At 41.5% G+C, this 26189-nt stretch overlaps 1 protein-coding gene across 1 annotated transcript in view; it reads left to right on the top strand.

The window, feature by feature from the left end:
• Positions 1–24370: 24370 nt before the first annotated feature.
• Positions 24371–26189, top strand: part of baiap2l1a (BAR/IMD domain containing adaptor protein 2 like 1a) — a 149636-nt gene continuing 147817 nt past the window's right edge. The window contains exon 1 of the mRNA XM_072559825.1: positions 24371–24613. Within this exon, the coding sequence (XP_072415926.1) occupies positions 24563–24613 (51 nt within the window). The 5' untranslated portion in view covers positions 24371–24562. The remainder of the gene's footprint in view (positions 24614–26189) is intronic.

Here is a 26189-nt window from a genome sequence, read left to right as displayed (position 1 = left end):
GGCCTCTTTCTTCACTGTAACAGTTCTATGATTCTAATGATAGGTCATTGATCTGAAACCTTAACTTTGTTTCTCTTGCCATGACTGCCAAGGGATGAGATACATGTTTCCAATATTTTCTGCTCTTATTTGTTCATTTCTACGTCTCCTGTAAGGAGTTGTTTGAGTTAGCTGGGGAATCTTCCACATCCACCTGAGACAGTAGTTGGATCCTCAGTTTAGTATCTCTTCTGGAAAATGACTCCTTCAATAATGCAGCATTCTTTCAATGCTTCACTGAAGTTCTGGGGTTTTGTCTTTGTCCGTAAAATTGAACTTGTTCTCTAGGAATACAGACATTGAGTCAGAGTTATACAGGTCAGAAACAGACCCTTAGGTTCAACTCGTCCATGCCAATCAGACATCCAAATCTGACCTAGTCCTATTTGCCAACATTTGGCCCATATCCCTCTAAACCCTTCCCATTCATGTACTCATCTAGATGCCTTTTAAAATGTTGTAACTGTAAAAGCCGCCACCACTTTCTCTGGCATCTTGTTCTACAAATGCATGACCCTCTGCATGAAAAAGTTGCCCCTCAGGTTCCTTTTACATCTTGCCCCTCTCACCTTAAACCTATGCCCTCTAGTTTAGGACTCCCTCACATTGTGAAAAAGACCTTGGCTATTCATCCTATCCATACCCCTCATGATTTTATAAACCTCCATAAGGCCACCCCTCAGCCTCCAATGCTCCAGGGAAAATAACCCCAGCCTATTCAGCTTCTCCCTAGAACTCAAACCTTCCAATCCTGACAACATCCTTGTAAATCTTTTCTGAACCCTTCCTAGTTTAACAACTTATTTCTTAAGGCGCTACAATTAGAGAACGGGCCCAATGGGCTAATGGCTGGCTTCTGTTTCAACGTGATCTTCCAGGTCATTGTGGAGATCCAAGACTGTGCACTCAGAGCGAGATGGATACATGAGAAAGAAAGTGTCTAAGAAAGGAAAATGTTGGGAGATGATGAAGACAGAGAGAAAGGGAAAGAGGAAATGGTGACAGGGAGAAGGACTGAGAGAGAAAGATAAAGAGAGAGAGGGTACAGTGAGGAAGAGAAAGGGTCACACTAGGAAAGATAAAAAGAAGGAGAAAAGGGAAGAGAGAGAAAGTGCAAATTTTGAGAGAAACTGGGAAGAGGAAGAAAATTGAGAGAGACTAGAGAGTGACAGACAGTGAAGGAGAAAGTGGGAAACTGAAATAGTTAAATAGGAAGAGAAGATGAGAGAGGGGTGAGAGAGAGATTTTGGGAGGGAGAGAAGGATAGAATGAGAGTGAGAGAAATTTTAAAAACTGGGTAAGAAAAGAGGAAAAGGGAGAGTGGGAGAAAGTGTAATGAAGTCTGTGGGGGGGGGGCAAGGGCAAAGAGTAAAAGAAATATTTAGAGTGAAAGATAAAATCTCATAATCAGGCCAGATTGATCTGCCTTCTCATCACTGATCTTCTCGGATAATTGCTATACCACAGTGCCATAATTGCTGCACTGCAGGCTCACTCCTCGGTACGGAGTAACTGGAAGGACCTTAACCCTGTAACTCAGGGGCGAGTGTGTCAGATCCTCATAGAAACCTTAGATGGCGAGTTTATGCCCTTTATAAAATCAGTGAAAAGGTGATTAAATCTGAATTAGATTAAATAAAAATTTGGCAAAATAGTCATTTCAGAACAACGATTCTCAAATAATTAAGTTGGTTAACAATGCCATTCATCCAAGTGTTTTCCAAAGCACTTACAATATAATCGCTTAATAGTAAAAAAGTTGAGTATTTTTAAAAAAACATTTTGTCTTCGCTTTCCATCTTGCAATTACCAGTACAATACACAATAATTACAAAAAATGAAAACCAATATTCATATTGCATGAGAATAAAGTACTCATTGGTTAGAAAGTGGACTCCAATTGGAAGAAGCATTGCTATGGAGAATGCACCGATTAATGATGATTGGCAATTAATTGGCACGCTGTTTTTAAATGTTATCCAGGCAGATTGACTCTGCTTGATCACAGCAATATCCTGAGAAATGAACCAGTGAATGTCTGTCAGTCATTTTGTTCAGTTGAATACAGTTGTCAATTTTGTTTTAAGAACAACCTGTTCAGATATATCATGACTCACCTCTGGAGCAGTTGGAACTGAGATCTGGACCTTAGATTCACCAAAACACTGTCCTCAGTGCAGATCAAATGAGGAGTGCCCCCTACAGTACAGCTCCTTGTTCCACTGGACCAGTGCCCCTTGAGCCAACTCTCATTTCACTCTCACCAATCTTTGAGCCATACATTCAATTCTCTCTTCTAATTTACCTTTTGCTAATTTATTTGTGTCTGAGATAGTAATGCAAAGCTTATTACCTTTGTGACTCTCCTTTCTGATTCAGCTTCAAACCTCTCATACTCCCTCAGTAGGTTCTGCTTCTTCGTCCTGTCTATGTTGTTGATACTTGCACTGACTACAAGAAATAGATCCTTTCCCTCCCACTCCAAGCTCCATCCCAGTCCTAACGTGATGTCCTGGACCTTGGCACTGGGTGAGAAACACAGCAATCAGAACACAACTACAAGGCAGCAGCGAACAGTGTCCATCTCCTTAACTATATTGCCCCCTGCTAAAATTAAATCCTTTTTCACTCCCCACATTTGAATGACCTCCTGCACCAGAGTGCTGTGATCAGTTAGCTTCATCTCTCCTTCAGTCCCAGCTCTTATCCACACAGGCTGCAAAAACATTGTATGTGTTGAACAATTAAAAGAACTGAAGTTCTTTCAACAGGCCTCATATTGTCTCACTCACACTCACACCTGTCTTTAGTCCAAACCAGAAGTACTTGGCCTAAGGGGGATGATTACCTCTTGGGACAAAATATTGGTGATGCATCGCAGTGAACTGCTATTATTGTGCAGCATCTTCTGGTGGAAATCATCTGCCCTCTGGTGGTGTGGCTACAAATAGCATAAAATTAATAATTTCTTTTAAAAGTTCAAAATTTGAAGAATCAACATAGCAAATCTGAAAAGACAGAGTTGTATTGGCATTGTCACTAGATTAGTCATCTAGAATTCTGAGCTAATGCTCTGGGGGCGTATGTTCAAAACCCACTAGGGCAGATAGCAAAATTTGAATTCAATTTTAGAAATCAGGAGCTTCAGAAAGAGCTAGTCTAAAAGTGACCTTGTAACCACTGTCAATTGTCATCAAAACCCATCTGGTTCACTCATGTATTTTAGGGAAGGAAATCTGCTGTCTTTACTTGGTCTAACTTACATGTCACTGCAGACCCACATGAATGTGTGTTTTTAATTGTTGACTTTTAATTGCCTTCTGGGGCAACTAGGATGTGCAATTAATGCTAGTGATGTCCACATGCCATGAATGAGAAAGGTAATATTCCATTCATTTTGATGTGGATGGTAACCAACTTAAAATAAATAAACTCATGCCACTAACAAAATATCACTCTCTATCCCCTAGGAGTCCATTAGATTCACCAACAGATTTTACTTTATGGGCTGCAATTGTTTTTATTCATTCACAGGAGGGTGCCACTGGCTAGACCAGCATTCATTGCCCTGAGGGCAGCTAAGAATCAACCACTTTGCTGTGGGTCTGGAGTCACAAGTAGATCAGACCAGCTACAGGATATGTGAAATGATGGGTTTTCCCAACAATTGACAACAGTTTTGTGGTCATTGTCAGACTCTTCCAATATGTACCATGTTGTGGATTCAAACCTGTGTCTCTAGAACATTACCTGGATCTCTGGATTAATAGTTTAGTGATAATACCACTGCCTTCTCATTATTTCCCCATAATTGCCTAGACAAGTGCTTCAACTGCTAACAGGAAGAGATGGTCTTCCAGGAACCTTTCTGACTCCGAATTGATCACATCACAGGCAGGGAGACCACAGGGACTCTACCTGGTATCCTCCTGCCTGATTAAATACTCCACACAATCAAACCCATGCTCTGTGATGGAATAGGTTATCAGCAGGCTATGTTAGAAGGACGACGCCATTGATGTTTATCTTCCCTCTGCTTTCTTTGCCATGCACTCCTTTCCAGACATTTGTATCTCTCCTAACTCTAGTACTGAAATCACCAAGGAGAACCAGCTTGTCTCCTTTTGTGACATAGAGTAATGATTGAGCAAGGCTGGAGTCGGATTCCTCTTTGGTCTCAAACTTTGCTTCTAGGTTCATGGCATATGGCATATAACTGAAGCGACTGTTTCAGGGTTAGTGTGAGCTTTAAGGTCATGAAGCATTTGTTTATCCATTGAGGGGCTCAATAGGTCGGTCAACTAGTCTCACGGCAGTGGTAGGGAAACTATTGTAGAAAATTCTGAAGGACCAGATTAATACCCACTAGGAAAGGCATGGGTTAATCAGGATAGTCAGGATGTTTTCTCAGAGGGAGGATGTCCCGTTAGAATTTGTACTTCACAGTTATCAGGGTCTGCCCATTTGGCCAACACTTCTAGTTTTTCTGTGACCTACATCATCTTCTTTGCTATTAATCACTCTACCAATCTTGGTAATAGCTGCAAATTTGCTTAACGTTTTCATGTATATCATTTCTGTATATACCAAACAATAAAGGGTCCCAGTACTGATCCTTGTGGTACACTGCTGGACACTGGCCTCCAGTCGCTCAAACAGCCTTCTATCATTATCCTTTATGTCCTATTACTAAGCCAGTTTCTGATCCAACTCGCTAAGTTTCCCTCAATTCTATGGTCTTTAACCTTCTCAGTTTCCCATGTGAGACCTTTTCAAAGGCTTTTACCTACATACACAATGTCCCAGGCAACAATATTCATCCATAGATTCATATTGTGCAGGAAAGGCCCTTCAGCCCATTGAGTCTGTACCAACAATAACTACCACTAACGATGCACTAATCCCAATTTCCTGCACTTGTCCCATATCCTTGAATGTTATGATATCTGAAGTGCTCATTCAATTATTTTTTTTAAAGTTTGTAAGTTGTCCACGCAGTGCATTCCAGATTTCCCCAACCTGCTGAATGACACCATTATTTCCAAATCACCCCAAATCTCCTGCCCCTTACCCTAAAACTATGCCCTCTCATAATTGACCCCTCAACCAAGGGGAACAGCTGCTCTCCATTCACCCTGTTCATACCCCTCATAATCTTATACACCTCAACTGTGTCTGCCATCAGTCTTCTCTGCTTTAAAGAAAACAGGTCTAAATGTGTGGCGCTGGAAAAGCACATCACGTCAGATAGCATCTGAGCAGCAGGGGAATCGATGTTTTGGGCATAAGCCCTTCACTTTTCGACTTTGATCTCCAGCATCTGCAGTCCTCACTTTCTTCTAAAGAAAATAATCCAAGCCTATCTAGTCTCTCCTTATAGCTCAATTTCTCCATCCTAGGCAATCTCCTAGTGAACCTCCCCTGAGCCCCCTCTAGTGCTATCACATCCTTCTTATAGTGAGGTGACCAGAACTGCATACAGTATGGCAGTTGTGGCCTGACCAAAGCTCTGTACAACTCCAACATTATCTCCTTGCTCTTATACTCTATACCACAACTGATGAAAGCAAATGTCCCATATGCCATAACTATCCTATTTACAGGCTCTGCTGACTTCAAGGGTCTGTGAATAATTTCCCCAAGATCCTTCTGTTCCTCTAAGTGATCCCATTTCCTACCATTCATTAAATACTTCCTCATCTTATTTCTTCTTCCAAAGTGCATCACCTCACACTTATCAGGTTTAAGTACCAATTACCACTGGTCTACCCATCTGACCAACCCATCTACATCTTCCTGTAACTTACAACTATATTCTTTGCTATTAACCATGCTATCAATCTTGGTATTGGCTGCAAATTTGTTGAATAATCCCCCCACGTTTTCATCTACAGTCTGTTCTGATATAATGCAATAGTTCTATTCCCATGCGACCCCCCCATTATAAACCATTTAAACCAATAGGACTGGAATCACGTTATCGTCGATATAGGCAAGAAAAGTTTGCACTCTACAAACAATGATCTAAATTCTTCAATCGCGTTATAGCCAATTCGTGTTGAAGAAATGTGCTTTATAGCAGAACCGACCGTATATCATTTATGTATATACCACACAGTAATAGTCCCAGTATTTATGCTTGTAGTATAACATTGGACACTAGCCTCCAGTCACTCAAATAGTCTTCTACGAATACCCTTTGTATCCTATTACTAAGCCAGTTTCTGATCCATCACACCAAGTTTCCCTCAATTCCATGTGCTTTAATCTCAGATTCCCATATGGCACCTTGTCAAAAGCTTTGCTAAAATCCATACCAAACTGCATCAACTGAACTTCTCTTATCTCCACATTTAATCACATTTTCAAAGATTCTCACAAATTTGTTAGGCATAACCTCCCTCTGATAAAGCCATGCTTATTATCCCTAAATAAGCCATGCCTTTCCAAGTGTGTATTAATTCGCTCCTTCAGAATTTTCTCCAATAGTTTCCCTACCATTGACATGAGACTCACCGCTCTGGTTCATCTCCACCACCCTCTTGAAAAGTTGATTAGCCAGCCCTCAGCCAACACCTTAAAACAATTATGTGATCATTATTACATTTCTTCAAGTTGACTGCTGTGTTTCCACCATTATGATAGTGATTCAATTTCAAAGCATACTTCACTCGTGAATATCACCCATGACTGTGGTAGCACACTGGTGGTTCTGCTGTTCCAGGAGTGGTTACAAAAGATTTTATCAAAGCACACAAAAGTCCACAACTCACATGATTTTTTAGGCTCAGGTTAATGGAAAACACGGACCAGACTTCTGTACCTAACAAGAATTTCTATTTAATGGAAAAAAATAGATTCTAGATACAGGAAAACAGCTGTGAACTATCGACCTGTAACTCTACTAGTTAAAACTCTAACTCCCCTATAAAACTCCTCCTCATACACATGCAGACACAAACACAAAGACATTTGCATTGCGGGTAGAGGGAAAGTTTTGAAAGATGACCCAACGTAGCCTATCTGCAGGGTTCATTGAGATGATCCTTTTAGCTCGCCTGGACTTGCTGCTCCTTGATTTCTTTTCTCCAGATACTTTCACTTGCTTGCAGGAGGCAGAGAGCAACTGGTTTACATGTTATAAGCTCTTTGACTTCCTCGTTAAAAAGCCACAGTTCAAAGCAACTGGTAAAGGAAAATAAATTGACATTCTTCGGGATTTAGGTGTTTTATTTCCTGTGGTGAAAGAGATGCTACCTCCCCTTCTGGAGGTCCAAAGGTTTCTGTTTACACACCCACAAGCTCCTCAGCTATCCGGGAGTTGATCACATTGTTGCTGGCAGCCATAAGGCCATTTGTGATGGACAACTGGTCACAACTCCACAAACTAATATCTTATTAGTGCTAGCTGATTCACACTTTTGTACCCACTCCCAGGTGCCAGTCTTTCTGCAGTAACCTGTCCTCATTTCTTAAACGAACAGAGGTTTAAACAGCACTTACAATAATGTTAGTAACTTTTTAAAAAAAAAAATGCCTTCCACAATCCCTGGTTTTAAAAAAAAAGTTATTTTCCCATTTCAGTCAAATAAAAAGATGCAGACTTTACAATATGTCTTTTGGGATGTTGTGAAAAGCACTATATAATAATCGAAGTAACGCAAGTTATTTCACTGGTGTTTAACAATGTAGCGAAAGTGAGGACTGCAGATGCTGGAGATCAGAGTCAAGATCTCCTCTATATTGGGGAGACTGGATGCCTTCTCGCAGAGCACTTTAGGCAAAATCTCCAGGACACCCGCACCAGTCAACCCCACCGCCCCACGGCCAAACATTTCAACTCCCCCTCCCACTCTGCTGAGGACACGCAGGTCCTGGGCCTCCTCCACCGACACTCCCTCACCACCCAACGCTTGGAGGAAATACACATCTTCCACCTCGGAACACTTCAACCCTGAGCATCAATGTGGACTTCACCAGTTTCTTCATTTCCCCTCACCCCACCTTACTCCCGTTTCAACCTGCCAGCTCAGCACCTTCCTCATGATCTGTCCTACTTGCCAATCTTCCATCCCACCTATCTGCTCCACCCTCCTCTTTGACTATCACCTTCGTCCCCACCTCCATCCACCTATTGTACCTTCTCCCCAGCCCTACCCCCCTCCCATTTATCACTCCACCTCGGAGGCTCTCAGCCTCATTACTGTTGAAGGGTTTTTGCATGAAACATCGATTGTCCTGCTCCCCAGATGCTGCCTGGTCTGCTGTGCTTTTCAAGCACCATTAATCTTGACTTTAACAATGTAGCACCAACGGACTGCATTTAGGAAATACATTGGCCATTAGATGGCAGCAAAGTTTGCAATTTGTTCCACTCACTGAATGTAACTGTGTAAATATAATGATTAAACGAGAAGGCAGATCAGTGAACCTACCAAAACAGTAAATCCAGAATTTAACGAAATGAAATCTAAAGTATGAGCGAGCAGTACTTCTTTCACTTTTGGAACTAATGTTATTATGTTTTATTTTGGAAATATATTGTTTTACCTTTTTCCCCTAAAAGTGCATGTCAGTTGTTTTATTAACATTAATTAATAGAACACTTGAAATGAGTTACACAGAAAAGTATATTTTTGCATTTGAAAGAGAAAACAACTTGAAGAGGTATAAAGTGCACTGAATTTAATCGGGGATCTGCTCCACATGGGCAAGTGTGCAAAACCCAGCTGTGAACAAGCAGTCTCATCTGCCACAGATTTTCTGGCCAAAGGCTGAGACTCCTTACCAACCATTGGAACGGAGTTCTGAAGAAGGGTCACTCGACTCGAAATGTGAACTCAGTTTCTCACTGCCACCAGACCTGCTGAGTTTCTCCAGCATTTTCTATCTTTGCCACTGAAACTGTTACTCAACATCTTCAAGAGAGAAATATTGTGGAATTAAAGCTGAATGTTTTAAGAAAAACACTTGCCCTCTTGACAAAATTTGCAAATGTAACTCAGACCATAATAGGTCAATCCTTTCATAAATCTTCCTGAAGTACCCTAATATTAGTAATCAGTAAATAATGATACAGCTTGTATAATTTTCTCACTTAATTCTTATGCAATCTCCCAAACACCCTGCACACATGATGCACAAATTAAGCATTAAATAACAAGGAAATTACTTTTCTCTAGCCCCTTTTGTATCTTCAGGGCTTTGAAGCACTTTGCATCTTTTTGAAGAGTGGGGAAGCAAGACTGCCAATTCACACAAAATAAAATCACACAAGTAGCAAATGATTATTTATTATCTTTGTGATATTGATCCAGGTATAAATATTGAGTAAGACACTGGGGAGAGCTTTCCTGCTGTTCTTTATTCAAAAGTTTCTTCAACTAAATCATTTGCATTTACCTGACAGGGCAGGTCTTTTAACATCAATTCTGTATAGTGCAGCACACCCTCAGTAGTGCATTGAGGAATCAACTTAGTATTTTTGTTCACATTTTAATAAGGTTGTAAATCTATTACCTTCTGGCTGACAGAGGTGTGAGTGCTACAAAGTAGCTCTACTTAGAAGAGGAAATTAAGAAATAGAATTCAAATGATTCAGAATAGTATGAACGTCCTGCCTGGTCATATTGGGAACTACATTGAATCTAGCTGGATTGGATAAGGCTGCACGTTAATCCTTATAGTGTCATAACATCCATTGTTCATGGTCATTATTGCACTTCCTTATTACTATACATGCCTTTCAATTGCCCATGTTGAGGGACTGGGAAAAAAAATATTCAATAATAAAACCAGGATGTGAATTAAGGAAGAAGATTATTTTTCTGATTGGTCATGTAAATGTCATAAACTTGAGATAAAAATAAAAGCTTATCCATTATGATACATAGTGACTAATCATTAATGAATCGATAAAACTATAACAAAATACGTAGTTGTTTGAAATCAAAAACATGGTGTCATATCAGTATTTCACTCTGATTCTAATCCCTCTGCCAAAACTATGATCACCATATCTCCAAGTGCCTAAATGTGACCTTAAACTCCTGGTCACTAGTTATTTTAATTCTCCACCCTATTCACACTTTGATATCACTGTCCTCAGTCTCCTACCCTATTCCACTGAGCTCAACTGAAGTTGAGGAACAGCAAATCATCTTTCATTTACAAGCACTTTACGTTCACTCAGCATTGAGTCAAACAATTGCTGTTTGCCTTAATTTCTATTTTTTGAACAACACCTTCTGTAGTTATAATTCCATTTACATAGCCTCTGAATAATCCCAGCATTTTCTGGTTATTCATACCGTTTCCATTTCATATAGCGGACTAATGATCAGTGCAGGATGCACATTCTGTATGTTTAATCTTTTTCTGCTGCACTCTATTATTTGCTCTGATCTATTACCCAAATGCACTCTGTATGGTAGATCTGCCTATACTGCACACAAAACGTTTCACTTTCCCTAGGTACATGTGACAAAAATAAATCAAATCAAATCAGTAACTATTCTACAAGCATTTTTGGATTGTTCATCCATTACAATAAGACAGGCATACAAATTATTATTTTATGTTTTACTGAATGCATACTCAACCTGTTGGTGGTTGGTTAGCTCAGGCTGAATGGCTGGTCTGTGATATAGAGTAACGCTAATGATGTGAGGTCAATTCCTGCAACAGCTGAGGTTACCATGAAGGACTCTCTTTGCGATTTCTCCCCTCAGCTAAGGCATGATGTCCCTCAAGTTAAATCATTACAAGTTGCTTCCCTCTCGTGACCCAGCAACCCTATGGTCTGGCAGATATTTTTAATCAATTTCTTCAGATGAGTTATGGCACTGCTCTAGAGCAGTTTGGACTTGAACAAAGGCCTTTTGGCTCAAGACATAGGGACAGTACCACTGCACCACAAGAGCCCTTAACGGTTATCCATTCAAAGAACGGATAAAGACATTTTTTTGTCTCAGAGAAGCATAAGAATTCCTAAGTCTCTCAAAAGGCAGTGGAAGGAGAATTTTTGAATATTTATAAGGAAGAGATAAGCATATTTCTTGTTTCTTTACCCTCCTAAAACCAGGTGATGGTGTGTTTTCTCAAAGCCTCTGTTTGTTATATTCAATTTTATTAATGACTTGCAACAAACTCTCTTTAGGGTTCAAACAAAAATGATAAGTTTATTCAAATATTCATTCTGGTGGATAATTTCACACCCACACACAGAAGAGCATTGAAGGAAGAAACAGAAAATGAAGTTACAATAGAGAATTACTTTAAAATGATATTGGTATTAATTATTGTGAATTCAGTCCAGTAAAGTCCTGTCCAATTGAGCTTTGTGATTGGCTGATCTGGAAGAATTCCTTTTGCTATAATGTGATTGATGAAGTGGGTACACTGTTTCTAAAGCATGAACTTTTATAGCATGTACAGAGGAACCTTGATTAGCTGGCATTCGATTATCCGAATTTCAGATTGTCCGAACAATATCGCAAGGTACGATGCTTGGCTAAACTGTGTTATCCGGCATTCGATTATCCAAACAAAATACTCCATGCCCGAGGCATTCGGATAATCAAGGTTTCTCTGTATTGGTTATAAGGTGATTCTGGTCTCATTCGTTTAAACAGTGCTGCCCTTACACAATTATAACATAGGATTGCATGAGAATGGAACTACTGCATTATAGCTGAACTGCAATTCAAACAAATTGGCATTTTATCATGTGACTGGATCAAAGCAGTTATGGTGAGTTTTAATGTCCTAATCACTACTTATTGCATTTTGTAGCAGATGACAATGGAGTCATTAGTGCCGTTTCATGCATAATGTGTTTCAATGAGTTCCTTTCTTCAGAACTGGCCGAGGTAGATATCTCATGTACTAATGCTTTATGCTGGCTTGACTGGCACGTTCATACAAAAGTGAGGCACAACATTTCAAAGAGATGATGAGTTAGCTTTTGTTCTAGTGATTACTCGAAATTTTCAATGGTAGCCAACTTGCCCAATCTGTGTTTGATAGCAGCCATATTTGTTTGACTGCTGAACATGTTTTTAAGACATGCAATCAATATACATCAATAACTATTAAATTTAAACAATTAAATATCACTGTCCTCAGCCTCCTACCCTATTCCAATGAGCTCAACTGAAGTTGGGGAACAGTTTATGATATACTAAAGGACTGAAAGGATACATGCATAGGTGGGAAGAAGGTGTTGACGTAGAAGATCAGCTGTGATTTTCCTGAATAGTGAAGCAGACTCAAAGAGCTGAATGGCTTACCTTGTTCTGATATTCTAAATGTCCCATGCTCATAACCTGCTGGATTTAATTATAGCTCAGAAAATTGCTCGTACCATTCAGGCTCCAGGGTGCTTTGAATTAACATCAAATTGCTGACAAGGACACAGCATTAAATAGTTTGTCTCCTCTTTTTTTTTAAATGAAAGACTTTCTTGCATCTGTAACCATGTGTAATATTTGAAGCACGATATAACTGGATCAGACACAAGGTCTATGTTATAAATATGTGTCATTTAAACAGACTCTTTGTATGAGGTTCACAGCAAAGCCTATATTTAAGAAGATATAGTCACATTCAACTGAATGTTTGCTGTGATGATTGGGGCCACATCTGCCATGAGTGAAAATAAAAGAAACCCATCTACTAACACACCTGTACAAAGTCAGGGCGCATGACGTGGAAACAGGTTTCAATTACTTTGTGTTAAAAATAGGTGTAACCTGCTGTTCCTGGAAGCCAGAGATTTGCGTTGCTCTGTGACGTCTATACTTGTATTGTTGATCCAACTAGATGTGGATTTTCCAGTTTGTTCAGACACTTATACCACATGGTCCAGTACTTTGGATATAGGAAGAGCTGTAACCCTCCTACAGCCCGCAGATGATGACACAGCTGATGACTGTAAACGTACGTTATCTGAAATTAACTAAGAACTTGCATTTCTATAACCACCCTTTCACAACCTCAGAAAGTGCCGAACAAACGAGCTTCATAACCAAGTAATGTGCCATGGAAATTGGTCACTCCTATAGGAAAACAGGTACAGTAGACCATTGAATGGTGTGGTGGCTGAGTTGTTAGTACAGCTGTCTGGCAGTGACAGGGACCCAGGTTTGATTCCACCCTAAAGGTGACTGTCTATGTGGGCAAGGGGGGAAAGAACGTACTTAACTTCGCCCTCGTCCTGATGGCAACCTTTGTGTGCAGCTGCATCAAGCTATGCGTAGAACCGTGGCTCCCAAACACCAAGTGTCATTACGTATTGAGGTTCTATCTGTCCCCGATATTGTGAAGGATGGGACTGGCCTCGCTGTCATGGAATGCTCCAAGTAGTTGGACTGTTCTGTATCTCCTGTCCTTCGTCCAGAAACTTGCAAAGAAAAACACGTTTGACCACCAGTCCATCAGGAAGTGGTTAGCACATAACATCCTCGAAACTTTGAGTGAAAAGGAGAGGTGGATCCTGTAGGTCCTGAGCAGACTGTCAAAGTCATTTGGCAGAATGCCTCATCACCACAACTGTCTAACAAGCAGCAAGCCATCACTTGGCTGGTGATGAGAAGGGCACTACCTGTGTGATCCTTTATGTATGCCCAGTCAGTGTGCTCCACGGCACTCTGCTCTTGAAATGGCTGTGAGGGGATTGAGACTGGAGGAAGATGCAGTGGTTTGTGTTGAGGTTTGTCCCAAGTAGCTCGGTGACGTGGGTCGCACACCATGACAAGCACCCGGAGGACCATCAACGCAGTGAAAGAAGCTCTTTGGTCTGCCAGAAACTCACTGGCCTTCCAGAACAAGGAGTTGACCCCAACTGAGTGTTGCAGACTGGCACATTCCAAGGTCCAGGATTACAAACAGGGGGAATGCACTAAAGCTTGCATTCCTGCCACCAACGTGCAGTGGGATCAGACCACTGTCTGAGGTCTTCCTGCTGAAGGTAATGGGGTCCCATTCAGTTATCAGACACTCCTCATGCCTCAAATAAATGTAAACATTAGTATTCTGTGTAAGAGGGGCTTTTGGTTTTCTTGAATAGAATCACCAAGTCCAATATCTTTGTTCATTTGATATTAAACTGTATAGATCCAAACTGCTTTTGTGACAATGTATATATAAAGAGACTTTTTATGAATAAAGTACATTTTTGAAATTTAAAAAAAAGATTGTCTTTGTGGAGTTTGCATATTCTCAGTGTGTCTGCAAGGGTTTCCTCCACAGTTCAAAGATGTACAGGTTAGGTGGATTGGCAATGGTAAATTGTCCATAGTGTTCAGGGATGTGCAGGTAGGTGGATTAGCAATGGAGGATGCAGGTTACAGCGAAAGAGTAGGAGGGTTGTTCTGGCTGGGATGCCTATTGGAGGGTTGGTGTGGACTTGATGGCCCAAAGGGCCTGCTTCTACACTGTTGGAATTCTACGATTCAGCCCTCAAACATTTTCTACCATTCAATGAGCTCATAGTTGATCCCATATCCCTTGATACTTTTGTGATGTAAGAAATGCAAAAGGAACACACAATTAGCAATGAGATAAATGGCCAGATCATCTGGTTTCAACAGAGTCATTCAATTTTTAATAGTTTGCATTTACAACCAGAGATGATATGAAGAATGTTTTATTTTTGTAGTGAGCTCTGCGACCATGGGGGTCAGTTAGCTCTGTTGGCTGGGGAATGGTGCCAACAGCATGGGTTCAATTTTCACACCAGCTAAGGTTACTATGAAGGACTGTCCTTCTCAACCTCTCCCCTCACCTAAGGCATGGTGACCCTCAGGTTAAACCACCACTAGTCATCTCTTTCAAACAAGAGAGCAGCCCTATGATGTGGTAAAACTGTGGCGATTTTAACTTGTCACGACCTGGAGGACGCTGCCTGAAAAGATGGTGTAAGCAGATTCAAAGGAGACATAAATTATATGTTGATTAAGTGTTGTTGATTTAGTTACAGGGATGGGTGTGTGTGTGTGTGTGCGCGCGTGTGTGGTGGGAGGGGGAAAAAGTAGGACAGTGTGGTGTTTTTGCCCGAAATGTCGACTCTCCTCCTCCGATGCTGCCTGACCTGCTGTGCTTTTCCAGCACCATACTCTCGACTCTAATCTCCAGCATCTGCAGTCCTCACTTTAGCCCTGATCTGCCCTAAGGCCTCTTTCCATGCTGCATTATTCTATATAGAATAATTAAATGATTATCAACTGTAATAATATATTGTTAAAGAGTCGTAATCACATTGTACAGTGCTTCCAAACACACAAAGCAAACTGTACAGAATTTCCCTTAGCAGAAGACCACCAGAAGCTACATTTTTTCATTTGTGCTCTCACTTAGTTATGGCTGCTTAACCCTAACCACTCACCACAAAGGAATGAACTAACAGGTATGTTTACATCAATCAGAAACAAAGTCAGGCAGCCCTGGAAACACTGGAGGTCAGTCACCCTGTATAGAGGGACAAATGTGTAGAAATCTGACATAAATCAAGGCAACACCACATGTAGCTCCATTCTTTTTGTATCATGCCACCCATTGCAATATGCTGACATTTATATGTGGTGTGGCTGTTTGAAATGTCAACACTGAAGTTGTAAGAAGTTGTCATAGGAACAGCAGTCAATCTGCCCTCTGGGCCTGTTGCACCATGCAGTGAAATTCTGGGTTGATCTGTAATCCAGCCACATAAACTCACCACATCACCTGCTATCACAAAAAAATCTATCCAATGATTGTCCCTGATTTTAGTGGAGAGATTTGCCAAAATTGGACCAATTTCCTACTGTGTAAAATGAAATACAACCGAAAAAGTTTAACGATACTTATCACATGCTTCATGTTCGGCAAAAAGTTAGTTTGCATAAAAGTGAAAAGAAACAGGTTAAAGATTTACACTATGGGATGACTGGGTTGCATTTCGAAACAGCCACCACAGATCTGTGGCCAAAAGATATTCATCTGTCCAGTATAATTCTGTGATGAAAATCCATATTTTGAAAGAGCTTTTATTCCTGAAACAAGAAATCAGAAAGGAAAATAAAGCTACAAATGGGACAGATAAAATTCAAATACTAAGAATCTAAAAAAGACAAGCAGTGAATACTCAGTGGTTGAATTAGGGAGTGTGGAAAAAATAGATAAGGCAATGTTTTGGGTGTTGGCCTTTGGCAGAAAAAAATCTGCACCTGGAGCTTTAACTTTGTACATTTTTGATTTCAAATCCCTCAACGGCTGTGTATCTCTCTATTTAGTAAACTCTTCCAGTCCCATAATCCTCCAAAATCTTTGCACACTTCCATTTCTGACTTCTAGTGCCTCACCCAATTTTAATTGCTTTAACATTAACCACTGTGCTCTAAACTCTAAAACTCCCTATTAAAACGTCTTCCATCCTTCAATGCGCTACTTAAACCTCATCTCTTTGTTCAGGTCAAAGCTAATGTCTTTTTATATGGCTCAGTGCCAAATATTCTTTAACAAAATTCCTAATCTGAAAATTCTATTGTATCACCTGATAAACACAACTTCACATTTCACATACGCACTGACTGCACCACTCTAGCATACCACTCTACTGTTTGTACTTTGTCCAGTTGCTGTTTGTACAAATTTTCCCCTTTTGAGTACTTATTAATATTGAGACAACAGCAACTTACATATATATACCCCAGCTTTAACACGTTAAACTTTACTAGGTGTCCAGTTTCTCATTGTCCAGTTTCCAGTATTAAATGGGCATAAAATCTCTTGCAACTAAATGTTGGAATGACCAAAGTCTACACTCCAAAATTTGTTCCTTCGTTAACAACAATATCCCTCTCCCTGGCAATAGTCTGAGATTAAACTAGACTGTGTGCAACCTTAACATCATATCTGACCCCAAGAGGAGCTTCCCATTAAATATTTGTGCCATCACTAAGACCACCTACTTTCACCTCTACAGCACTGCCTGTCACACCCCTGTCTTAGCTCAAAATTGACTCTTTCCTCTTGACTGGCTCCCATAATGCATCATCCATTAATATACAGTCACATAAAATTTTCTATAGCCCTAATTCCCACTAGAGAATTTTGCCAGGCATGGAACCCCATTTTGTACGATACTTAGCCCATGCTTCATTTTCGGCAAAAAGTTAGTTTGCATAAAAGTGAAAAGAAATAGGTTAAAGATTTACACTATGGGATGACTGGGTTGCATTTCGAAACAGCCACCACAGATCTGTGAGCGTACAACCCCATTTTGTTATCCTCATCATTGTTTAATCTCATACTTCACCTGTCCATCTGAACTCACTCACATTTATGCTCACATTGATTCATGTCTTCCAGCGGTAAAATTCTACCCCTCATTTTTAAACCCTTCCTCGACTTTGCCCCTTCCTTTCTTTATAATTTTCTCCAGCTCAACAGCTCTCCCACATATCTGTGTTCCTCCAATTCTGATCCCTACATGAACCCAATTTGAATTGCTTCCTCCTTGGTGGTCATGCCTTTAACTGCCTGGGTCCCAAGCTCAGTTAATCCCTTATGTATCTTTACATCTCTTTCTCCTCTCCTTCAAACATGCTCTTTAAAACATATCCTCTTTGACCAATTTTTAGTCACTAGCCCTAATATCTTTTCACATGGCTCAGTGTATCTGAAAGTGTTTTGGTAAAACACCTAGTAAAGTTTAACGTGTTAAAGCTGGGGTATATATATGTAAGTTGCTGTTGTCTCAATATTAATAAGTACTCAAAAGGGGAAAATTTGTAAGATTATGGAGTACAGATGGAGTTGGGCCAATTGGATAGTTAATTCAAATTGAACACAATGGGCAAAACAACCTCCTTTTGTGCTGCATGGTTCTAAAATTCCATATAATTCAAAACATTGTCACCCATTGATGAAGAGAGGATGTGGTCTACTTGAGGTGTTTCATAACTGGTGGATACAGGAATTGACAATGGATTTCTTCCATCTACAACTGATTGTGAAGTACTTTAGTACATCATGAGGTCATGATGAATACTATATAAATAACAATTAATTTTTCAAGCTATGGCAAACAAATGGCTGAGTTTTATGTTGTTCTGGCTAAATCTGAGTTATGTCAAGCTTACCAGTATGATTTCCACCTGATGCCTAGGATGTATTCTAGCCGTGTCTTATCAAACTCATTATACTAATTATCTACAATGCTCTAATGTTGTTTCTCATTTCTGATTTCTATCCAATTTACTATGTTCCATTCCTTCCCAGAGCAATTTGATACTAAGTGGACAGCCGCCAAAATGCCAGCATCCCTTGCACCACCTCCTCTGAGATGGTCTATGCACCTGGATTGCCAACACTTGTCCAGCATTTAACTCACCAGCAATGCAATGCCACAGCAACCACAAAGCCACAGTGCTCACTGCGCGTACAACCCCATTTTGTTATCTTCATCATTGTTTGATCTCATACTTCATCTGTCCATCTGAACTCACTCAGCACTACCATCTTCATTTTAAGCGAGTGGAGGGAATCTGGAAATAGCTGAAGACACCCATCATCTCATGCTGTGAAGAACACATTGTCTACAAGACCAGGAAACACTAAGATTGGCTTGACAAGAATGAACACATCATCTGTGACCTCATCAATATGAAGAGGAAAGCTTTCCATGCCTAGCAAAATGACATTATCAGTGAGGCAAGGAAGAGAGCTCAGCAAACATAGGAGCTACAAAGAAGAACTAGGGAAATCAAGAACCAAGAGTGAACTGAGAAAGCCAAGGAGCTGCAACGCCTAGCCAACAAGCACAACATCCAGGGTTTCTTCAGTGCCCCAAGTCAATGGATGGACTCAACAAATTTGGCCTCATCCGGATGCAGAGTAAGGATGGAACCCCTTTGACAGAGAGAGAAACATCAGTCTCTGATAGAGAGAACACTTCAAATAACGCCTAAATCACACTACAATTATCGAGGACATGTTGGTTGAAATCCCCAATTCCGCATCAAAACTGAATTTGAACTGCCACCTCGTATGGCATAGGATGAAACCTTCATTAGAACAAGAAGAATGGAAAAGTCACAGGAATGGACAGGATTCCTGCAGAGATTTGCAAATTTAGAGGAGCAGAGCTTACCCATCATCTCCATTAACTTACTGAAAACCTGGGACAATGAAGAAATCCCTGCTGTTCTCCAGGATGCTGCCATCATCACCAACTTCAAGAAAGGAGACAAAGTGGACTGTGGGAATTACCAAGGAATCTGTCTACTTTCCATTGCCACAAAGATCACCAACTGAATATGCGACCGACACCTTCTTCCAGTCTCTGAGGAAATCCTTGAGAGCCAGTGTGGACTTCATAGAACAGGAATTATGGACATAGTTTTCATCGCTTGGCAACTCCAACAGACATGCCAGGAACAATATCAATCAATATCGATTTGACGAAAGGTTTTGGGTTTGATCAGTCGAGAAGTGCTATGAAGAATCTGTCAAAGGTCAACTGTGCAGTGAAATTCATCAACATCCTGTCTCCTCCACAACAAGATGTCAGCAATGGTCCTCACCGACAGCAATATGACAGAATCCACGGAGGTCAATACAGGGGTCAAGCAGAACTGTGTCATTGCCAATTTTTTTTTGTCCATCTTCATAATTATCGCTCTTCATCTTGTCAAGAACAAGCTTCCCAGTGGTGTGAACATTGTCTACAGGAGGGACAAAAAAAACTTTCAAAATCAACTGATTTAATCCAAGAAGAAAATGACACTGACCGTGTTTGTCAATTTCATTTTGTGGATGTCAATGCTATTTCTGCCCTCTTGGAAGAGGATCTCCAAAGCTCACTTAATACCTTCATGGACCACACTAACTACTTGGTCTCATCCTCAACATCAAGAAGCTTCAAGTTCATTACCAATCCGTCCCAGGGCAAGTTACCGTCCATCCCTCCATTAAGATCAATGGAGAAATCCTCCCAAACATGGAACATGTCCCCTACCTGGGGACCCACCTATCAGTTAAGACTGACATCAACACGAAGACCCAACACCACTTCCAATCTGTGAGCATCACCTTAGGACAATGAAGGATTACAGTTTTCAATTACCATCACATCCATGCTGAAACCAGGATCCTTGTGTCTAAGGCAATCATCCTTGCAGCTCTTCTATATGGCTCCAAAACTTGGGACTACATATAGAAACACCTCAAGGCTCTGGAGGAGTACCATTAATGCTGGTTCAGAGGGATTCTCTTCATCAGCTGGGCCAACAGCCATACTAACATCGGCATCCTTGAAGTAGCCAACAGCAGCAGCATCAAGGCCATGATCTTCCGAAACCAAACTCCACCAGCCCAGCCATGTGCTTGGGATACCCGAGTTCCAACCACCAAAGCAAATCATCTTCATCTAGCTCAACAGAGGCACTCAAATGACGGGAGGTTGAAGTAAGTATTTCAAGGAATCCCTTGAAGGCTTCCCTCAAGAAATGCAACTTACTACGATCTGAAGACCCCACCTGCTTCAAAAAGACCACTATCGTCCCGGTACCAAAGGAAACTCATGCAGTGTGCCTTAATGACTACCCCCTAATGCCTCTGGCCTCCATAATTATGAAGACATTAGTCATCACGCACATCAACTCTAGCCTCCCAGCCTGCTTGGATGTCTAGCAATTCGTCTACCATCACAACAGGTCCACAGCAGACTGTCTCCCTGGCCCTGCAGGCATCTCTGGATAACAAGGATACCTATGTTAGGCTCCTACATATTGACTACAGCTCCGCTGTCAACACTATAATTCCAACCAAAATCTCCAAAGCCGAAGTCCTCGGTCTCTGCTCCGCCCTCTGCAACTGGATCCTAGGCTTCCAGACCCACAGACAGCGATCAGTAATTTGACTGAAACACCACCTCCTCCATAACAAACCTCAACACAATCACACCACAAAACTGCGTACTCAGCCCTCCACTATACTTCCCTATACATTCATGACTTTGTGGCCAAGTTTTATCCTAACTCCATCTGCAAGTTCACTGATGACACCACGATTGTGGGCTGGAACGCAAACAATGACAAGTCAGAATACAGGAAGGAGACAGAGTAGACAGTGGCATGATGTAAAGATTACAATCTCTCCCATAATGTTAGCAAAACGAAAGAGCTGGTTGTTGACTTCAGGAAGCAAATTGGAGGGCACGCCCCTACTTATATCAATAGAGCTGAGTTGGAAATGGTTGAGACTGTCAAGTCCCTAGGAGTGATGATTACCAATAATCTGTCCTGGTCCATACACCTTGATGCAATGTTTAAGAATGCACAATAAAGCCTCTACCTTTTGGTTGCACTTCAGTCCCACGCTCCTGATCTTCGGGCACCCAGTACGGAGGAGGAAGGGCAGGTCCGAAGACCTCCTCGTGGGTCTGCTCCTGGGCCTGGCCAAACTGGCCATCAACAGGTCCAGGCAGCGGGCCGTGGAGGGGGCCGTTAGGGCTGACTGCCTGCCCCTCTTCCGCGGTTACGTTAGAGCCTGGGTGTCCCAGGAGAAGGAGCACGCGGTGTGCACCAACACCCTGGAGTTGTTCAGGGAGAGGTGGGCACCGCAGGGAGTGGAGTGCATTATTTCCCCCTCCAACTCTATTTTGATTTAGTCCCTACCCTCCCCTTCACTGTTTTGATCACACAGCATTGCCCTTTGATGGGAAGGGCAGTGCTTGTCACTGGCCACTCAGGTGTTTTCCTATCTTCCTGGTGGTGGAAATTGAATAAAGATTCATACACCTTGTGTCTCTTACTGTGTCTCACACCTGCGCACACACCATGGGTGCTGGGGGAAAAATAAGCACTACCGCAGTTAGGCGGTAGTGTGGGGGTTTAAAAAAAAAAGAAAAATAAATAAACACGTATGAGCATTGCCCTTTGATGTGAAGGGCCAATGCTTGTCACTGGCCACTCTGGTGTTTTCCCCCTTTTGGGAGTTGGATCAGTGTGTGACTGTGTGTGTGCGTGCACACGTGCAAGGACTCAAAACAAGAGAGAAAAAAAATAAAGCCTCTACCTTCTCAGGAGGATAAGGAAATTCAGCATGTCCATAAAGACCAATTTTTATAGGTGCACAATTGAAAGCACACTATCTGAATACATCATGGCTTGGTATGGCAACTGCCCAGTCCAAGGCCTTAGGAAACTACAGACAATTGTGAAAACACAGTCCAGACCATCATGCATGCCAACCTTCCATCCACTGACTCCATTCATACTTCTCACTGCCTCAAAAGACAGCCAACATAATCAAAGACCTCTTCAACCCCAATTATAATCTCTTCCAACCTCTTCCATAAGCAGAAAATGCAAAAGCTTAAACACCAGTACCAACAGTTATTATCCACGCCTTTGTCTGTCCAAGTGTTCTCTCTCTTTTGTTCTTATGGCCACCTATTACTTACTCTTTACCCCACCCACCCTATCTTCTGCATATATACCAACATTTTCCTAGCTACCATCAGTTCTGAGGAAGGGTCACTAGACCTGAAACGTTAACTCTGATTTTTCTCCACAGATACTACCAGACCTGCTAAGCTTTTTCAGCAAGTTCTGTTTTGTTCAAGAACAGCTTGTTCCCCAGTGTTATTAGATGCACCTTTCTAAATGCACCTTTCCAATTGTCGGTTGATGTTGCTCTTTGTACACCTTCCCTGCAACTGTAACATTGTATTCCATGCTCTGTTCTATTATCCATTTGCACTTTGTATGGTATGATCTACCTGTACTGCAAGCAAAACAAAACTTTTCACTGTATCTAGATACACGTGACAATAATAAATCAAATCAAGTTGTAGATATCAATACATGGGACAGCGTTGTTCATTACAGGATCTTGGTGTTCTTTGAGAACAAGCATCAGGAAAAGAAAGTACAGAAAGGAATCCAGAGAAAAAAAATGCCAACAAGCCCAAAGCTAAAGACCAATTCCACCTCCTGAAAACACTGTTGAAATGTGCAGTTGGAGATGCGGATCTTTGACTGAGCTCAGCAGCTCAGAGAATGACACAGAGAACCCATGAGCAGTTGCATGGAATTTCTTAGGTAGACAATCAGATTGGTTAGTGAGCGATTGCCAACAACGACCCTAAGCCGAATACTCACTGTAGACTCACAGCTTGTCCAGTAGGCAGGCAATTGATCAAATACACATATAAATGAGTCTTTATTTACAGAAAGGAAGAGGGAACAGACTTAAAGCCAACAGTGGGTCAGTTACACCCTGACAATTCCAACCAGATGATTATAGATAAATGGCGTGCACAATTGGTACTTGTGGATTATATCCAGAGGGGAGGTCATTCAAGCAAGAGGTGGGCTGAAAACACCCAGTTTCCTCGTCAAATCTTCCCAACATTTAGCTAATTTGGCAAGTTTGATAAAATGGGTCGTTGAATATAACTTTTTCATGAATAAACTTTCACCAAATGTTAATCCCCATCAAGTGGCACCTTGCCACTGTCTGATTTGAATGTCGCAATGCTGTTTGTGAAAAGCATAAAAGATGGAGTAAGATGAGCTTGAACTCGAGGTGGCCTCGCCAGACTTCTCGTCCGAATTTGCCGCACAGTTCAACATAGTCAGGAAAAACAGCTTCTGAGCACACCCTTTATATCCTTAAGCTGGTGGTGTCCGCGTGAGAAGCGACTTGGGACGTTAATTGGCCAGTATTTTCCAAACATTTTCCCGCCGTGACACCATTTTGGGGCTAGTAAAACTGTCCCGACCCCCAAGTGATAGAGGGGCAGAGAGACCAGAGACAATGAGGAGGGACGTGAAGGGCCGGTATAATACTTTCCACCTGGCTAACCCCCTTCAGAGTCTCGATCTTCGGGAAGCCCTAAAATAGGCATGGAACAAACACGAATGGTTTTTGAGGGAAATAAAATGGTAAACAAAGAATTGCAATGCTTAAGCTGTAATATTATAAGATACGACATATCCAAGTTCCAAACCTTACAGAACTCTTGACACCACAACTGTCACGTGCACAAATATGTCGGACTAAGCACCTGCGCAGAGGGCACCTGTCCGGCAGCGGGAGACACGTCTACGCAGCGAGTTGTGAGCGAGCCGAAGGAGAGATGCGTCTGCGCAGTGGTGTGTGCAACGGCGCGAGAAATGTACCGGCGCCGCGAGGTAGTGGGCGTGTCAGGGAGGCGGGATACGCCTGCGCAGTGAGCGCATCGAGGGCGGGGTGCCCAATGGTGAACGACGCCTGCGCTGTGAGATGCATAGGCGGGGCTTGATCCGTTACGTCATTGGGACAGACTAGGGTAGAAGTTTGACAGGAGCTCGAGCGGGAGAGGGGACGGTGGCAGGAGCCGGCAATCTATTTACCTCAAGAGGAAAAAGACCAAACCCCAGAGGAAAGGAAATAAAGTCAGAAACGATCCCCCTCACAAATAGAAAACTATCGGGATTTCTTTTTCTGCAAAATTTTCAAAAAATTCTGAGGGGTGTTGTTGTCAGGGGGAACCATGTCTCGCAAAGCCGAGGATATCAACAGACTCACGGAAAACACCTATAAGGTGAGGAGAGTGGAAAATACTTTACTTTTTAACGTAGTAATAAAGTGTTACATCTACTTTTCAAAGGAACTTTGGCGGACGCCGCTGCCATGTCTTACCTGTATCAGGAGCAGGAGTTTGTGTTTCCAGGTGTGTGAGGCGAGGGGCGTGGGGGAGGGAGAGGGTCTACAACTGGAACTTCCCCACCACTTAATAACTAAAGGCAACTTCGTAATCGGCACAATAAGGTATTTAAAGCAATAACGATTTAAGGTGGCGCACACACTGAAAAGTGCTACCGTGCTCTCTGTAAAGCATAAATCTTACTTGATTAATCGTCAAGGATTGCTCAATGGCTTTCTCTTTGCTGTTGGAGAAACTGGTAAAAGGTCACCACCCCATGGCTGAGTATCTTCCGTCCCGCAAGGAGAACACTACACCTACCTGTTCAGTCAGCTTTTAAGCTGGGTGTGCCCTGCAGACGAAGAGAATCAGCAAACATGTTTGGGAGGGGGAGTGGTGATGAGATTATTACCTTGGATTTAATAAAAACTCATTGAGGGCAGTCTTTTACAGGGTATAATAAAGCATAATTGAGATTTTGGACATGTTTAGATTCATATTTTTCTGTAAGAAATTGTTTGTCTTTGACTAAAGGAAATGTATTTTGACTGTCTAAATCACAATGAAATTATATTATTCACTAGTTTTACAATTTAAAGTCAGTCATCCAAAGGCTTTCTACAGTATGCAGAACCTGTATGAAATAAAGACTTAAAATAAGTTGCTGACTTGTAAATGAATCTGTAACAAGTCAATAAAGACTATTTGTAGACAAAGTAAAGATCACAAACTAATCAGAAATGCTTCTTTGTGAATTTACTTCCTATATTGTCTATTTAGAATGAGAATTACAATCCCCTTGCTTAAAAAGTCACCTGTTTAGGTAGATCACTCAAATAGAGTTAAGGAGAATCCAAAGGGTTTTTACACATACATTTAAGGACAGAAGGGTAACTAGAGAGAGAAGAGGGCCCCTCATAGATCAGCAAGGTGGCCTTTGTGTGGAGCTGCAGGAGATGGGGGCGATACTAAATGGGTATTTTGCATCAGTGTTTACTGTGGAAAAGGACATGGAAGATATAGAATGTGAGGAAATAGATGGTGATAGTTTGAAAAATGTCCATATTACAGATGAGGAAGTGCTGTATGTCTTGAAATGCATAAAAGTGGATAAATCTTCAGGACTTGGCCATGTGTACCCTAGAACTCTGGGAAGTGAGGGAAGTGATTGCTGGGCCTCTTGCTGAGATATTTGTATCATTGATAGTCTGGAGACTGGAGGTTAGCTAACATGATGCCACTATTTAAGAAAGGTGGTAAGAACAAGCCAGGGAACTATAGACCAGTGAGCCTGAGATTGGTGCTGGGCACGCTGCTGGAGGGAATCCTGAGGGACAGGATGTACAGGTATTTGGAAAGGCAAGGACTGATTAGGGATAGTCAACATGGCTTTCTGTGAGGGAAATAATGTCTCACAAACTTGATTGTTACTTTTTAAAAAAAAACTCAGAGGATTGATGAGGACTTAGTGGTA

The sequence above is a fragment of the Chiloscyllium punctatum genome, chromosome 40 (assembly GCF_047496795.1).
Source record: "Chiloscyllium punctatum isolate Juve2018m chromosome 40, sChiPun1.3, whole genome shotgun sequence".
NCBI lineage: Eukaryota > Metazoa > Chordata > Chondrichthyes > Orectolobiformes > Hemiscylliidae > Chiloscyllium > Chiloscyllium punctatum.
Note: the sequence above shows the minus strand (reverse complement) of the source record. Positions and strands in the feature narration are given on the sequence as shown.